We start from the raw sequence: 17,732 nt of genomic DNA, 5'->3' as shown, positions 1-17,732 counted from the left end.
AGGAAAGGAAAAAAGGTTTTTCCACAGGGGCTTTTAGGACCTGATCCACAATTCTTTGACATTTACAGGAGCTTCTTCTGGAGATTTTAACAAAATTTCATAAACTAGAATCCAACACAACTGCTACCCATCGGAAGTTATTTCATTTCACCCAGCAGTTCCTAAACTGAACTCCAATCTCTACTTTTGGATTAGGCATGTTCCAGAAAGGCAGTTCTGATTTTTTCCACTTTCAGAAGACCTAGATTCACCACTGTAGTTTTTCTAGTATTCAGCCATTTGTGTTGCTGAAAAGGTGAGTCTAATTTTGAATTTTAATTAGTTCCATTTCTGGTGACTCATATTTATTTTTTTTTCTTGAAGTACCTAGTATTCTTCTTCTGCAAAGGTACTCACATACTACTTCCTTCTTAACTCTAATCTTTTCAAGTGCAGCAGGTCAGACTCTTTCACTCCCAAGCACATGGCATTCTCTGTCCTTAAATTCCTTTCACACTTTTTCATTATTTTTTCTACATCCAAATTCCACCTTCCTTTTTAAAAGACTGCTAGCATCAAAACTATGCTTATTAGCTTCAGGTAAAAAACAAACAGATGTCAAAAAGAAGTTAGTACTCTTTCTGATCTTATTTTTATGCCTTATAATTTATCTACCCTAGGGTGCAGTTACTCTTTCTAGTCTGAAGGTCCCACCAGTGTTAAATTCTTTTGTCCTCTTTGACCTCTTGTTCCTTCTCAGAGCTACCACCTCCCTGAACACAGCCCTCATCTCTGTAGTTCTGTACTCCTTTTTTATCCATATAAGTATTCATCTCACTGTATTAAAAGGGATCTCATTTGGACAGGCTCAGAATGCCCAGTGATCAAAGTGGATTTTGTACAAAATCTTTGTCTTTATTCCACTTTGACATTTGAATGGATTTTGCATCCTCTCAAGGTTTCACTACATGAAATGTCAATTGCTCGTTGACAATTAAATTTTGACTGTTGTAATTTAATCATCCATTATTTATATAATTTTTGGGTTTTTTAATTACAAAGCTCTGCAATAATTAGAATTTTAAAAATCTAAGACACAAAACATCAAAGCAAATACTTCGTAAGAACCATCCTCAAGAGTCCTTAGAAACCAGCTAAAACACTACCTAATCCTTTATCATTTGGAAGTCTACTGTTATGTTGCACATTGGTCAATACAAATAGCAACTTACTGTAATTAAATAACAGTAATGACATTACTCATGATGTTAGTTATACCAATAGCAGATATCAAAAAAACTAAGCTAATTTCCAGAGAGGCTTTGATTGTTTCTAAGAGTAATAAGTTAAGCTGTTTGGAGCTATTTTTTCCAATTGAAACTATTTTTGTGAAGAAGACACGTGGAGCAAAGCCCCTGAACTACAGGAAGAACTTGTCCCCCTACTCACACCATAACTGCAAGCTATATTTGTAACTGGCAAAGTATTGCCCCCCTCTTCAAACTGCTGGTGAGGCTCTTCTTCGTCTGCCCACTTTGCTTAAAATGTTCACAGCACGAATTTTTATCTCCACAGTGGGAGGCCAAGGATTAGCCCCAGTCTCCAAGAGGGTAGAGAGATTTAAAGGTCAATTTAATTAGCTCATTCTAATCTCTCGCACGCCTAATGTAAATGTCATTGTTTTCTAACTGCTACTTTAGCAGACAAGATTATATTTTAGAAACTTTGAACATGTGAACTATGTGTTGGATCTAATACAAATACTCTGTGTAACTAATTTTAAAAGGAAGCCTAATAAAAATTGTCATTGAGTCAGAGCTTTTCCTAAGAAAAAGGGCAATAGGAAAATTCTGGTGGTAAAGCATAGAGAACTTTAGAACAATGGTAATCTTTCAAACTGACTGGCTTAACAGCTTTTCATTGATTTAAATCTTCCCCATTTCATGACGTCTGGACAAAGGCAAACAACAGTTTCTGGAGCTGTGATCTCATCCAAAAGCTGTGGAAAACTAAAATGAGCTTCACAAGCTCAACGCACCCTAAAGACATATCAGATCACATCCCAGACTATTTAAGAGTGCCTCTGGGCAAGCTTTGCATGAACAAATAGGCAAAAACAAGTGCACAGATGATGCTCTGTGATGACTGAAATCATAGGTCAGTGGAAAAGCCTGGCAGTGGCTCATCACTGTTGGAGGATGATGTACACACGATCTGGCTGTTCTTCTGCCGCAGCAGTTACAGTGGTGCTCTCTGGCCCAGGCACAGCTTCTCAACAAGACAAGCCTGGAGCTCCCCCCAGCCTTTTTTAATCTTTTTTACAAGACCTCAGGAATCATGGATATGGAAATTAGATCTGGATTACTGATTACAAAGGACATCAGAGAGACAGTGTCATACAACTGACATAGATGCTCCAAGGTTATTTGCTGTAAATTGAAACAAGCAGCCCACTTCTGAGATGATTTTCAGGACAGTGTTTTGTCAGTGACTTGTAGAGGGAAGAAAGGCAAAGCACTGGTGTTTCAATGTAACAACAGAAGCACCAAACCCAGAGATGTCTGGCTTGTCATACAGGGACAGGTAGGGAAGACCTTTGGGTCTATTTTGTATTCTGGCACTGTGCATTCTCTCCATTAAGCAGGTTCCTATCTGGAAACACTGTTGTGGAAGCATGACCAGGGAACACTGATCTCTGACACTGGAAGGTGTATAAGGAGTCTGGCATGGAGCAAAGCATACCTGACCTACCAGTAACATGCTACAAGCACATTCAGGCGTAACCTCCCCCTGCCTTTGCCAGAAGTATGGACAATTTTGCATTATGACTTTCTGTCAGCTCATAAGCATGGCTCTCAAAAGGCATATGGTGAATATCATGGGAGCACCAAAAGATGAGAACAGGATACCACTGGTCTTGTGGTGCACGCAGCAGAAATATAGAGCTTCTCCTATGATCTTGCCAAGATGTGGATGTACACACCCAAACACCTATGAACCTTTTTTTTATAAGAAAACTGTATTCAGGGAGTGATTGCTATGGTGAAAGATGTGAAAAACTTTGACAGAGAAAGGAAAAACACGAACTTTTTCTTTTTTGCATTGAGCTATCCTTCCAAGAGAAAGGTTATGGGTTCCTTAACATTTTTGAATGAGAGTTAATGAATAAAACATGAGGGTCTTTCCTAAATCAAGTTATCCTATTGAGACCATAGATATGGATTTGGAGCTGTCAGCTTAAGGCATACACTTGCTTTGGGAAGAGTTAGGGCTCCTTTTCTGGGAGTCTTTTCCCTTCAGCCCTGCAAAGCTTGGCTTGATGCCTTCCTTTCAATAGCTGTGTCTGTAAGAACTTGGGGAGCACCTATCAGTTTGTTCTTTTGATGTTGCCAGCACATGCTAAATTACTATTTTCTAGTTTGAATGCCTGGTTGTGAATGACACTCAGTTTAGGCAAGGAACAGCTGAAAGCAAGGCAAATTAAATGTTTTCTAGGGAAAACTGAGAGAAACCACAAGTTAGAATTTCTGTTGTCATATGTACTAAGGTTAAGTTCCACCACCTCTAAATTATTATTTGGGCTGACATGGCACCAAGTATTAGAACATTGGATTTAGATTGCAAAGGTCATTTTTTATGTGCTGGAAAGACTACAAACAGCACAGTTTTTGTTACTACGGCTGGTTCAACAATTTACTACCACCACTGTCTATACCCACGTCAAGCAAGATGGCAGCAGTTCTGAATGTCTTGGTGTCAATGTCCATTTGGGATCCACAAACTGTATACTCTGCTACAGGAATCTCATCTAACAGATAAGCCCAAGAACTTTTCATGCACTGACAGACTTACCATGCTTAAAATAAAATTACTAGCACTGGTATTTTCTTTACAAGACAGTTGTTGCTCCAATGATTTTTAATGCACTTTATTGAATTAACTGAAGAGATTGTCTTAGGAATAAGCTCCAGCTCCTAACATAGTTGTTGCTGACCTTGCTGTCTGTAGTTTGATGCTAGAGGTGGCTTGTTCTTTCCCAAAGCAAGGGCCAAGAAATAAAAGCATGAATTTCAGTGCAGAAGCACCAGCTGAGAGCTCTGATTAATATTTGTTCATCTGAAGAATCATCTTGGATTGCAAAGTAGTTTTTAAGTTCTTAAGATGATGGTTTTAGGACTGGGTAAGTCATGTAAAATGAGCCAAAAATATTTAGAGATTGGTAAGAATTTTGATGATCTGAAGCTTAGATACCTCAAAAGAAAATTATATTGAAGGCTGACATCTTAAAAACAAGCCTAGAATTCGCATTGTTTTCCTGATGCCTTGTTATGAGTCTGGACTACAAATCCTTCTGCATAGAGAGCTCTGGGAGATTTTGAAAAGTCTCCTTAACAGCTTTATCAGAAGAAGTGAAAGATACTGAGTTCATATGGTTTGTTTTTAGGGAAATTGCTTAAAAGCAGGAATTGTCATTATTATTTTAGATTTCAATATTTTATATGGAAAAATGCTTAGAGAAATATCAAGCATAAGTAAATTAAAAAGAACTTACAGACCCATCTGCTAAAAGTTCTTTATGAATTCTTTGTACTGTACAGAGAATCTCTAAAAACTGCTCCTGCAGACAGGAAAAGTCAGGTCTGAGCCTGTCTCCTATTACACTGAGTACTAAAACTTCAAGGGAAGTCAGTTGTGCTCTCCCTCATCCCCAGTAGAAGGCTCATTAGGTACCCTGGGACATTGGTGCCCTCTGGTATGAGCAATTGTGCTTTATTGGGCAAGAACCCAGTCTTCCTCTTTTGCCTAGCAGAATCCAGATGTAGGATTCAGCAATAACTTTAAGCAAGAACAGATGTGTTGGAACATAGTAAAAAAAGTTTCCCTTCCCAGAGCAACAGCAATGGAAGCATTTGTAACAGTAGTAGATCCTTTTTTTCTACAGATTGTTGGGGGGGTGTTAGGTGAGCTGCCTGTCTGCTAATCTCTTATAATTTTGCAGTTTACAGAAGCTAATCCTCTAATTCTTCTAATAGAACTCTACTCATGGATTTTCTAAGCTAAAAAAATTATGTCAACTGAGTTGAAAAGAAACCCTAAATAAAAACAGCTATCCCATTAATTGGAGGGGGTAGGGGGGAGAAATCTTTTGTAGAATAACTTTTACAATGTCTAAAGCTGAGGGGGAATGCAGAAATTAAAATTAATTTAGTGCTGTAGTGAGGGAATTTACAGTATGTGTTTTCTAATAAATTTTTTTCTTTTCTACTAGAAATAGTTAATGCTCTCAAGTATTGTCCTGTGAATTTTAGAAGGATTTTTTCAATTAAACAAGAAAACACTAACAAAAATACATAATTTACCCTACCAAGGCAAAATTGGTCATTACTTAATGCTCTGGCTCTTGGAATTATTTTGACACTTAAAAAAGGTATCTTCAATCAGAGATCCATATATACTTTTCTTGTAACATCCAACAGTACAAAGCAAAACAATAGTCTCTTTTCCTTTGATAATTTATAGTCTTTGTAAATGGGTAAGATGGTTTCAAAGTTCTTCCATCATTTAAATGCAATTTTAATTCATACTGACTAATCATCACTTGTGTTCCCCTTTTTAAGAAAAAACAGCCAGACCAGTTTTTAATTTGATGCTGTAACAGTTTTAGAAGTTTTTTTTATATAAGAATAAAATTCCGTAACATAGATTAAAGACTTAGTTTATCATAACAAGTTTCTACAGGCAATCTTTGAATAAGACTCAAAGTTTCATTAACTTCATGCTATATTTTCTACACTGCTGTCCATAATAAAGCATGAATCACAAGGAAGTCCACACTCAGTATTAGCAGCCATGTATGTATCTCCATGAAACTTCAATCCCAGTTCAGTACTAAATATCTCTTGGAGATGCCCAACTAGCTATGAAAGATAGAGAGATGCAGGACAGATTATCAAAAACATCTCAAAAAAGGGAGCTGGTTTGTGTCATGTGAAGGAAGGGAGTTCATCCCAGGAACTCTAATTGCCATTGCTAGAAATGGCTTCCTGTAAGGCATGAACCATATACAATTTAAGGAATTCCTTTGACTGTAAAGTCAAGACGACTTGCAGGAAAAACATGTACTTTGGAGATTTAAATCTCTCTTCAGAGAGAAAAGGAGGTCTCTGTAAGTCAAGTCCCATATTTTAATTATTCCACATGCGAACTAAGTCTATGGGTTAAGCAGTCCACAAAACTACTACAGAATGAGAAACACAATGTAAAGAATTCAAATTAGTATAGCTGACTACTTAGAGCATACTCTACCAATTTTTTTCATGAGGTAGGTTTTTGGGTTTTTTTAGTGTTTACTCATAAGGAAAGACTATTTGCCCTCTGGAACAACTCATCAAGGATATCAGCAGAACACTCTGAAAACAAAGGCATTTAAAAAGAATGTTCTTTGAGACTGTGACTGATGTGTCTGACTAAAGAACAAGGTAATTGAGTTTATTTATCTTAACCAATCCTTTCTGGCTCAATAATAGGAATGACATTGTTCACAATTGACTAGGACTCCATTCCTGAAAACCATTATATAAGAAAAACTATCCAGAGAAAGTAACTTAATATTTCTTCCATAAGCTTGCCTTCACTTCTACACTGCAAAGAACTTTTCAATTTCAGGTTTGATTCTGAGTATAAGACAATCATTTTAACCAATAATAATTGGGATAACTTCCTTGAAGATAAAGATTATCTGAAAATAAGTACATATACTGAAACTCCTTTTGTCAAAATTAGATTCCCTTTTTAAATCACAGAGACTGTAACATTAAAATGAAAGCAACTCCTACTTTTAATAGGGATAATCCCTATCTTGCACATGGGGTGACACAAATTTTCTTTATGTTTAGTTCTGTAAAAATAATTTAATTTTGAAACTGAGTTAAAAATACATTAATACTTTGAGCACTTAATTTATTTTCTTTTTAATCAGATTAGTCCAGTAGAAACAAAATATAGAGTGATAAATTGCTTGGGCTGAGGAGAAAAACAATAGTAAAGGCAAACATTGTCTTCCCTTAGGTTAAAACTAATATTCACTATCTTCTGTTTTTCACTAAATACACTTTAAATACTAAGTGACATAAATGTTTTTTTCTAATACATAATTTTGTTGTATCAAAAACCAGGATGTAGTTACTTGTTCTTATTTTGGATTGTTGATTGGTTACATTAACAAAAACCCACAACACATAGCTACAAAGAAGTATTTTTGGTTTTAATCTGAAAATATGGACCGTTTATCCAGTGACAGTTCTTTAATGCGGTTTTATCATTGTTATCATTAATAAATCCAAACAGCACTGTAACAGTTACAACAGGAATTTCTGTTGCAGAACAACAGTGCAGATGGAAACATTTCACAGTGCTGTGGAATGCAGCATTTTTGATTATGCCAAGTTTGCCAGTTTCAACTCACTATAGCATCTTAAGTCTTCCAACATATTTACTGAACTGTAACTTCCATTGTCTAGTAATGTCAAAAGCCCATGTTCTAAAGATAGCAAGCATAAGTTGACATCACAATTTTAAGAGCAATCACATGTCTTCTTTCTTTGACACTCATCCTTTTCCTTTGTCAAGAAAAATGTAATCTTCATATAAAGGGATCAAGTAACTTCTCAAACAATAGGATCCTGCTTGGTCCATGAGCAGAACTGAACCAGGGATGTAATTTGATATACCTGTTTAAACTGCTGGCCTCAGTCTTGGTGCATTTCCTTTTAAACAGTTCTTCATAAACAGGATAATAAAAAATTGTGGAATACAATCATGACAGCTCCACCAAAATAAACTAACAATCCTCTTCTCCCCCGACTGGCAAAATGTCTTAGCAAGGTTACAGTGGCTGTATGGTGAGGTCCATAACCTAATCTCTATCTATGTCCCTGCACATTTTAACCCACCTACACATTTCTAACATGTTGTTTGATACTGAAAAGGGGAAAATTGGTAAAAAGGATTGTTGAAGGACTCAGATATAGATTTTGGATGCAACATTTAGCTTGCTCCATTGGCAAGAATGGGAGTGTTACTGTACAAATGCATTTTGTACCATTTGTTTAATTACTTTAAACCATTTCTTAAAAATTCTTTAATGTATCTTAGTGACATTATAAATACAACTGCAGCTCACATCAAAATAGTTTAAAAGACCAAAAGAGCATGAGAAGAAGTAGTACTGTGTTACACAGCAAGTATTCTTTAGGACAGGACACCTTGCAGTGTGACTGCAGAAGAAATTATCTCTGGGACTGAAACGCTGTGCATTAGGAACTGTTAATGGAAAAGGGAACTGTCAGTGAGAACTGGCAAATGAGGCTGAAGCAGAGTTCAAGGACTTTCTTTTGCAAAGGCAGAAAGAAACTCTGACTACATGGAACAACCCTGCCAAATCTAGAGCAATTTCTTGGTTTGCAGTATCTGCTTTACACAAGCAATTTGTTTCCAGATCCTCTTAACAACGGGAAAATAAGACACAATGAAGCAGGATGAAGCTGGCAGGCCACAGGTCACTCTTCTAACCAAAAAGAGCACGAGGGGGGGAAAAAAAAGCAAAAAAAAAATCTGTGGTCATTTCAGAAACCACATCTCATACAGACAGACCACTGAAGCAACTGAAGTAAGTGATTCAGCTGAATATAGAATCTCTTGTCAGTAGTGTCCAGACATTATTTTTCCTCCTTATTGCAAGAGATATTACCCTGCAACTTCAATAATGTGGCTTATATGGAGGTACTCTAATGGGAAACACAGAGAACTAAATATGGCAGAAGGAACCAGATGACAGCTTGGGCAGGCCAAGAGCTAAAACAGAAACATTTATTTCACCAGTTTAGTCTTTTTCAAAGAGAACTTACCTGAAAGTCTTGATCATCAATTCCAAATCTTTCTCTTAGATTGCGGAAAACCATTGGACAATATTCCTTAAATTTGAAATGACTTGGCATGTTTTCTCTGAAAGAAGATAAAACCAATTCAATTTCATTATTGTGCATATATAATAAGTAACTCTAGAGAATTTTGTCTCAACGCTGTTCATAGAAAGCTGAGGGTAACAATCCTCTTATAATCTCTTCTAATGCTTTCCTTTTTTCAGTGAGATTGGGTTATTTTGTTTTTCTTCACAATATTTAATGAATGTTTATTAGCTTGCTATAACATCATTATGTTGTAGCTAAGGAACTACAACAATGATGAAATGAACACAAATCGTATTTTGACAATTCTGAAACATGGACTCAAAAGCAGAAGAGAATGCTTTCCCACTGCCCTAAACTTACTTCAAAGGTGAAATATTAGATTGGATTATACAAGAATTACTATACCATCTGTGACACCAAAAAGTAATAACAGTGCCAAAACCTCAAGAAAATTTGACTTGTTCAATACAGAACTAGTTTTAATATCCTAGTGTTCATTTTAGACTTGTACAAGAGAAAAGTTATTTTGACCTTTGTCACAGAGCAGAAGACACAAAGTAGCAGAATTTTTCTTTTCCACATATATTCTTGAAAAAAATTCAGGTTATACACAAACCAATACTAATAGTTTTGTACGTCTGTACATACTGCTCATGGGGCATTTTATTTTTAAGAGACAACAGATATTACATTAAATGACCTTAATACTTTCGAAGCTTCTATATGATTGGTATGATTTTGTATGATGGAAAATAAAAAGCTGAACATTATTCACATTTGATATATCCTTTAGATTCTCATTCTTATTCAAATACTACCCTTAATAAAGGGCACGTGCACGTGAATTTATGTTTTTAAAAATTCACAAATAAATGCTTATATCAGCCATAAATAATCACACCAAGAAAGGATCACCTTCAATATCTAAGATACTCATAAGGCAATAATAAACCATATGGAGGAAAAATTCTACCCAGCAGCCTTTGCTGTTGCTTTTTAGAACAGCACAGATGGTTATGTTTATCTCAGGATTAACTTAATCATCAAAACCTCAGTCCCATGCACTGAAAAATAACAGAGTTCATAGTACTTCATAAAAATATCACTGCCACTATCTACTTCTACACAAAATTGTTACTTGTACTTACTTGTTGAAAAGGTGATTGTCCACCTTTATCTTTGAGTAGGCTTTGAAATCATCTGGCATCAACATAACAGGGATTTGAACATGGCTCAGTTCATTGATCTAGAGAAAACAGAATATATTTAGTTGCTGACGTCTCTGCGAATATGCTACATATGTGTGTCTTAATTCTGAAAGTCTACTATTTCTTGTGTATATGTTCCAGGAGTGAATGCAAGTAATGAAAGAATGCAAAAGCAGTTTTATTCTTTCCAGATCAAATACTAATCTCAAGAGTGACACTTTGGAAGAAAAGAAACAGCATTCCATATTTATACTTGTTTCAGAAATAAAAAAAGTGCTTGAAAGCACACCTGGAGTGTATTTTTTATGGAAGGTCAATGACAATGTCAGCAAAATGGTCTCCTATACCAACACATTGTTCTTGTTTTGTCAGTCAAGCTGTGCTTTCCAAAGATGATTCACCTTCTTTATTTCCAATGACTGTTTACCCCTGCAACTTATGAAGTAATCTTATACACCTGCATCTTGAACTGTTTATAGAAAACAAAGTGAAATTTCACATCCACATGAATGCACATACTTTCAGCTCAATAAGCAGAGGTTTGTTGCTTACACTACTGCAAAACTCAGACGAGTTTTCATAAGTCACAGTATTCAGGCATTTCTTTGATTGTTCAAGTTGGCCAAACCATTTAAATAGGTACATTTTTGCTTAGAAATAGATGTGCATGCAAGTCCTAAGGTTTTCCTTATTTTCTTACATTTATGTGGACCACCTCCTCTTTCCAGCTTTGAAATGAACATGGTCAGTATTCTCCAGATTAGGATTTTTCCACTTACATTTCTAATTTACTTCTGACCACACTGCTATTATAAAATGTAGACAACTTTACCATGACCTAGTTTGTTGGCACGTTTTTAGTATTGCATGTATTAATCTACCCTTACTTTACTTAAGTTTAACTAAAACATGATAAATATAAGACAGAGAATTCTTAAGCTTGCAATGGTCCTTCCAAACCAGGAATGAGATACTCATTACAACAACAGTCACAAAATACCCATGACACACATTTTATCCATGTTTTTATGGCACTCTACACCCTGGTCATGCATCTCAATTTACCCAGTCAAATCCTTTTGCTCAGACAGAGCACATTTTTTTCTCAGCAGTTTTCTACATGGTTTAGAGGGAAGCCCCACTCTCTGTTAATGGAAATGCACACTGGGGCTGGATGTAGCGACAGAGGTGTGCTCCTCTGCTCCCTAGCACTGCTTATCCACTATTTTTCAACTAGGAAGATGTTAATTGCTGGTAAATTCTACCCTGCTTAAGAAAAGCTTTTGGAGAAACCATCACTGAAGCAGCTATAGGTTAAAAATACTGGAGGAAAAAAAACTGCACTCCCTGCAAGTACGACCTTTAGCAGAACTGAAGTTAAACAAAATAAGGGAAGAGTGAAGAGTCTTCTAACTCTTAAGCAGAAGAAAGAAACCAATACAGGCAGGCAGGTCAGGTGGTCTCCTTACCTTTCAATACTTTAAAGCCCCAGTACTGTTCCCTGCCATGTCTCAATTTTTATCATTCAGATCCTTGCAACCTACATGAAAACTGCTAAGATCTGTTGAATTTTACAGAACACTTCTTTGGAAAGCCCTGAAAAGTTCTAGACAGAAGCATGGCAGCTATAACCAGAGCAGAGAAAGGAAAGATGTCTGGGATTAGCTCAAAGTGCTCCACTCCTTGGAGTTGTAGGGAGAACACTCTTTCCCCACTCCAAAGGGAGAGAAAGAGGAAACTCCAATAAATTTTTGAAAACACAGCTGTACAAGCCTAACAAATCATGATGACACATCATTAAATATAACAAAATAACAAAACACTGATTGAAAAATCACTACATCCAACATACATGCTCTTTACTGAAGTTGATACCGCCGCACATCAATCTCACCCTGAAGCCACAAGTCTGCAGAACCAGTCTAGCTGCTGTACCAATAAAACTAGGGACATGTAGATACATTACAGAGATATGAAATTCTGAATTTGTTTTACAGAATTACCATCTCTTTCAGATTTCCAGATCACACAACAAATTTCACACTTGAACGAAGAGTAGCAGAAACCTACATGCATACACAATCCAGATCAAAGGGATCCCAAGAACACCTTCTGCTGAATACTGTCAAAAAATGCTGAATTCAAATATCTTCAACTATCTACAACAACAGAAAGTTCACTTGCAAATTTACATTTTAGATTAACAAAACTGCATTGATCAAATTTTTATGTGTACTCGCTTTCTTAATTTGCTGATATAAAGTTTCTCTGCATACATCTATATATTAGCTTTCATGCTGTGGATATTTAAATTTGTGCTGTATGATGGCACAGTTTTACTTGTGCCTGTAGGCCTTATAAGCATCATCTACACAGTGGAATGAAAAAGCCTTGGTATGTGCACACTTCGGGGATTCTTTGATTTTAGGAAAAAATCCCCAAATACTTCTCCTATGAAGTTCCCTACAAGATGTGAATGTATACTCTTCCCCACTCCCCAGTCAAGCAGAAAAATGCACACTAACAGAAGGTTTGACAGTTCGGGTTTTTTTTACAGGAGGAGTGAATTTTTCGGGGTGCTTTTTTAAGATTCATCCAACTCTGAGGTAAGTAGAAGTAATTTCTCTAATATTTTTGGGAATTCCTTTCTAGCAGAATAGGAAAATAAAAAAAACAGGTGATAAACACACAGCAGAGATGACCTTTGGTATAGCACACCAGCTGAGTAATGGCATATCCCAGCAGTACAGGCCATTAATTAATTTAAACCTTTTAAAATTAATTTATACCTTTCAAGTATAAGGTCTGGTTCTTTGTGCAATAGCACATTTTTGGATAAATTTGATGAGGCCAGACTGGAAAATGCGCACAAGACAGAACGGAATACCCGTGTCATTAGATCTTGGTGGAAACTGGAACCATATTGTGGGGGGGAAGACAGAAGAAACAATATCCATGACACCCCCCCCCCCCAGGCTCTTGAAAAGCTAAAAGAAAAGAGGAAAGGTCAGAGGGATCAATTCTCTACTTTGCCATCACTGTGTGAAGAAACAGTCACATCTGAAAGACACAATATGAAATGCAAAGAAAACATTTGGAGTCTGCCAACTTATCTCAAATGAGTATTTTGCTTCTTTTTCTGAGTTTGAAAGTTAAGCACAACAGAAAATGTGTTAAGATGCATGTGATACCTTTGACAAGTATTATGTTACCCATTAAATACAGTTATACTTACTATATATAGCATATTCACTATTTCCCTTAGCAATAGCAAATGAGATGTGTGTGCAAGGATGAAAGTTCAGTACTCCAATTACAACAGAAACTGTGTAACAATAGCTGTAATAATTACCTAAGAAATAAGAAATACCCATTTTCCTCTAAGGAGTGCTTTTGAATGTAATAAAATCATAAGCAAGAAACAATTTCCCCACAAGAGATAATTGCAAAGCATAAATGAAGCAAAAAGAGCTCACTGGACAAACATTCATTTAACTACAATTACTTCTGAGAACCCACATGTACAGCATCTCTATAATAAATGCACATGCATCATACTGAAAAGGAAAATTCTTTTAGTCCTGCAACCTGCATCCTTTAACTGCCTTGAATTATTGTTGCCAATGCAAAATTTTGCTGCAGTTTGTCCTTTTTGAAATGGACAATGCTTGCTGTATCTTTGAAGAATTTAAATCCCATATAATAGCCTTAGAGAATGTACTGTTTTAAATATGAATGACTAAAATTTTAGTTGCACAGTAACCATGCATATTACGTATAAACACTTCGTGCATTAATAACATTTGTAAACTCATGCACTCACAATATTAATAAGCGACCCAGAAATCTTCCTTTAAGTAATTAATTCAGTATCTTCTGTAATATTAGTATAAACACAGGTGGTTATGTGAGTTGGAAACATCTCCCAACAACTTACAAGCTTTAAGACAGAAGAATTTTAAAAGCCTTAGACTGCCATTGCCCCTTTAAACACACATACAAAAAAAACTGTGCCTCAGAGTGGTCGCTCGGTCATGGGAGGCAGCCAAAGCAAAAAGAAGCTTTCAGGCAAAAACCAACTGATTGCAACTCATTTTGCTCCTGCAGGTTTAGGATTGAATTCACACTGTCAGGAAAACAGAGGGTGTAATTAAACTGCAAATAAGGGAATAATAAAAGCCTACTGGACATTGAATAAATAGTAAGACTCAGCTGGTAATGATTCTGAAATTAGCACACAGAGAGGTGTTCCCACAAAGCCATCTTATATTGGTGACATTTCAAATAAGCTTCTCTAATTTATATGATTTGAAATCAAGCAATGAATATATCATAAATTGTTAGGCATTATTAATGGCCCTTATTTAATTCAGATACATTCACCTTAAACACCACATTACTAAGGCAATGCATAATTAAGCATTAGTTTTCATTCTGTCAGAACATAAGCAGCAATAAATTGCTTGTATGCAAAGCAGACAATGAGATATTTAAACAGCATATAATAAAGGCAATTTACAGCATATATTACATGTTTAGCTAGAGGAGTCAGAACAATAATCCTGTTCTCCAACAGATACAAGCTGATGCCTATTGCTATGATCCTATAGCAAGAAACCTATGTAACACATTACAGCTGGTATTACTCATTAAAAAACCCAAATCAACCAACTGACCGACCAACCAACGAAAAACAACCCCATAAAAAACCCAAAGAAGCCATGCACAACATCCAAAATTTAATCCCCCACTGACCACAAATCACACTGAGATTACTTAGCAATGCCTAGCGGTTTCTTTTGAAACCCTCTTATTATTTAAAGCCTCCATCCTCTATGGAGTTTTTCACATTTAATGTTGCAGCTTTAGTATACAGCATAGATACTGTTTGCTTTTAATTTAACATATCAACCCGCCAGACTCGCTGAAACTATGGAGGGATGAGGTGTTTTCACACCGAACAGCCTGATAAAACGTCTCAATCGCAGTTACAGCTCTTGGCAGTTTCACACACAGGAAAATCCCTGCTGCTCCTGATGCTGGATGTGGCAGAAGTTGTGGAAGTGCTACTTTCTTTTCAGCTGTTTATCTCCCAGCTCTATTTCTGTACTGAAAGCTAATTCACACCAGTCTCATCAGCTGAGACAAACAAGCTACAACTGGTTTGTTACTCTAAGAGAAAGTTCATTTTTCACAAATTTGTGTATTTTTAAACACTGATTTTGGAAGAAGTGGGAGTGGTAGAGACTTCTTCGGAAGAAAGAAATTATTGGGGTCTAAAAATAGAACTGAACTTTTAACACCAGCAGCAGTTCTGAGATTTTTATGTTCATGGTTCTACTTTCTGCATCACAGCTTCTTTGGCAAAGAAACTTGCACAGAAATCTGAAGAGAAAAAATATGAAACAATATTTTTGGTTCAGACACAAACTCACCATTTTGAACAGGCCACAGACTTCCTCAATGGCACAGTTAATTCATTTACTGGTAGGTTAATGCTTATGAAAGCAAGTCTATTGGGCTTCTAATGAACTGGTCTTACAAAACAAGGCTGCAGAATAAGAACACAAGGGAGGAAAAGTCTTTGGGGTATAAAATTTTACATTTAGGAGATTATTATTTCTCATTCTTCCAGCACCACCTTGATACTGAACACCCTGCAGATCTTACCAAACAAGAGTATTTTCCTGATCACTAGAGCACAATCACCTAGAAGATAAAGTTTCTTAAACTTACTCATTCTATTGTAAAAAAGCCATTTCCAAAGCTGTTCCTATTTTGTAAGGAGTAGAGGTTTAGGTTAAGCACAACAGGCCGAGTGGTGACAGGCAGCGCTATCGGCAGGCATTTACATCCTCTCCTTCCCAGATGTGGAACACACTGAGGTATTGCTACCAGGACAGTAAACGCCTTGTGCTGAAGTATAAACTGCAAGCGAAGTGATTATTTTACAACTCTTTGAAATCTACCTTGAAGGGTCTGAAAAGGGTGGATGAGGTCAGCAGCTAATCAATTTTGTGGAAGACATTTGCCTGTTACAGGGCAAAACCATCATTTGATAAATGTCATTTGACAGTTTAAATTACACTCAAACCCATTCTTGCAAGAGAAATAAAAGGTTAAGCTAAGTTCTGCTGTAGAGAAATAAATCAGTTCAGCAAAATACTCCTTAATTTGTTTTAAATGAGGTTTTCATCGTTTCAATCACACAAAACTTCATCTCTTTCCCCCACCTCCCCCCGCTACCCTGCAAGGTAAAAACTATACTGGCTTTTTCATTTTTTTTTTTAATTTCACAATGTGCTAGACTTTAGAAGGCATAAAAAAACCTTCTGTATAAGGAATTTCCAGTTACATATTCAGAGTCAAGTTCTGAAATTAATGCAATTATATGACTAAGAAAAACAGAGGGTAAAGCATTTAACCTTCTCTGAGTCTTTAGAATAATTTCAATTTAAGGTTCACAAAGAAAAAAAAAAATTCAAAAAAAACAACTTGAACCACCTTGTTGCCAGGTAAAAGGCAGCTACATAAAAGAATCTAAGTTTTACATGTCTTACAGAACAAATGTTTTACAGAACAAATTACCAGAGCAGCTTTGTGTTTTTACAGTTCAGGTGATGCCTGTAATTAGATTTTTGGCTTTCAATGAAATTCAATGATTTAATACTAGAAAAGTAGGCCCAACTGAACCAAAAGTATCCCAAACTGCCTTAACATATACTTTTCCTAAAGTACTAACCACAGAATATCTGAAATACTCTGCAAAAGTATTAAATACGTATCTTATTTAGCAATACTGAGAAATTAACACCTCAATTACAGCTTTTACTTTTTATCAAAAAGAACAGCAAGACCTTTCTGAAATCTTATGATCTCCATTTGAATTAAAACAAGCAAACAAAAAATTTCACAGCAGACCCCAGATATTTTCATGAGACTTCTTAGCTGCTGTTTTTCACAGCAAAAGGATCTGTTTAGGCAGGGAAGGTCTGTAGTACACGCATCCATATGGAAAACAGGATATTGCAACATACTCAACAAAGCCCTGAACAGGATATTGTGACATACCAAATACAGTCCTAAAACAGGGCAAAAAAAAATGGTTTTCAAAGAGCATTCATGTTTGTTTTTAAATTTAGAGGATCAGGATCCAAAAATCCAGACAAAGAGTTTTATAGCTTTGTTATCACTCCTGTTCAGAGAGTTTGGAGTGGCAGGGTTTAAAGAACCTATAACAAAAGCACTGAAATCACATTCCTGTCACAACTGTTTTGAAGCAAGCTTTTAAGTCTTTCAAGTCTCTTGGACATTTGCACAGTCTAGAATATCCAGAACAGCTGCTGTATACTGTCAGACAAGCGTAAAGTCATATTTCTACAGATTTGGTTAAAGTTACCATGAATCTCCTTACACATTTCAATGAGTGCAAAAATTAACACCTCATAATGTGCCAAATAATCAAAGGCCAAAAATAAATTAAGCAGCTCAGATATAATGTCTGCCATGATAATCCCTCATTCTCCTAAAAGATAGGTCAAATGTCATAATATGTACAAATATATTATGCCCATTA

At 36.1% G+C, this 17,732-nt stretch overlaps 1 protein-coding gene across 1 annotated transcript in view; it reads right to left on the bottom strand.

Moving 5' to 3' along the window:
• The window catches only part of PIP4K2A (phosphatidylinositol-5-phosphate 4-kinase type 2 alpha), a 106,661-nt gene that overhangs the window by 40,731 nt on the left and 48,198 nt on the right, over positions 1-17,732 (bottom strand). The window contains exons 2-3 of the mRNA XM_048295234.1: positions 10,097-10,194; positions 8,886-8,982 (exon numbers count right to left, since the gene is read on the bottom strand). Of these exons, the coding sequence (XP_048151191.1) occupies positions 8,886-8,982; positions 10,097-10,194 (195 nt within the window). The remainder of the gene's footprint in view (positions 1-8,885; positions 8,983-10,096; positions 10,195-17,732) is intronic.

This window comes from Corvus hawaiiensis, chromosome 1, assembly GCF_020740725.1.
Source record: "Corvus hawaiiensis isolate bCorHaw1 chromosome 1, bCorHaw1.pri.cur, whole genome shotgun sequence".
NCBI classification, from domain to species: domain Eukaryota; kingdom Metazoa; phylum Chordata; class Aves; order Passeriformes; family Corvidae; genus Corvus; species Corvus hawaiiensis.
This window is presented reverse-complemented; position numbering and strand designations above follow the sequence as displayed.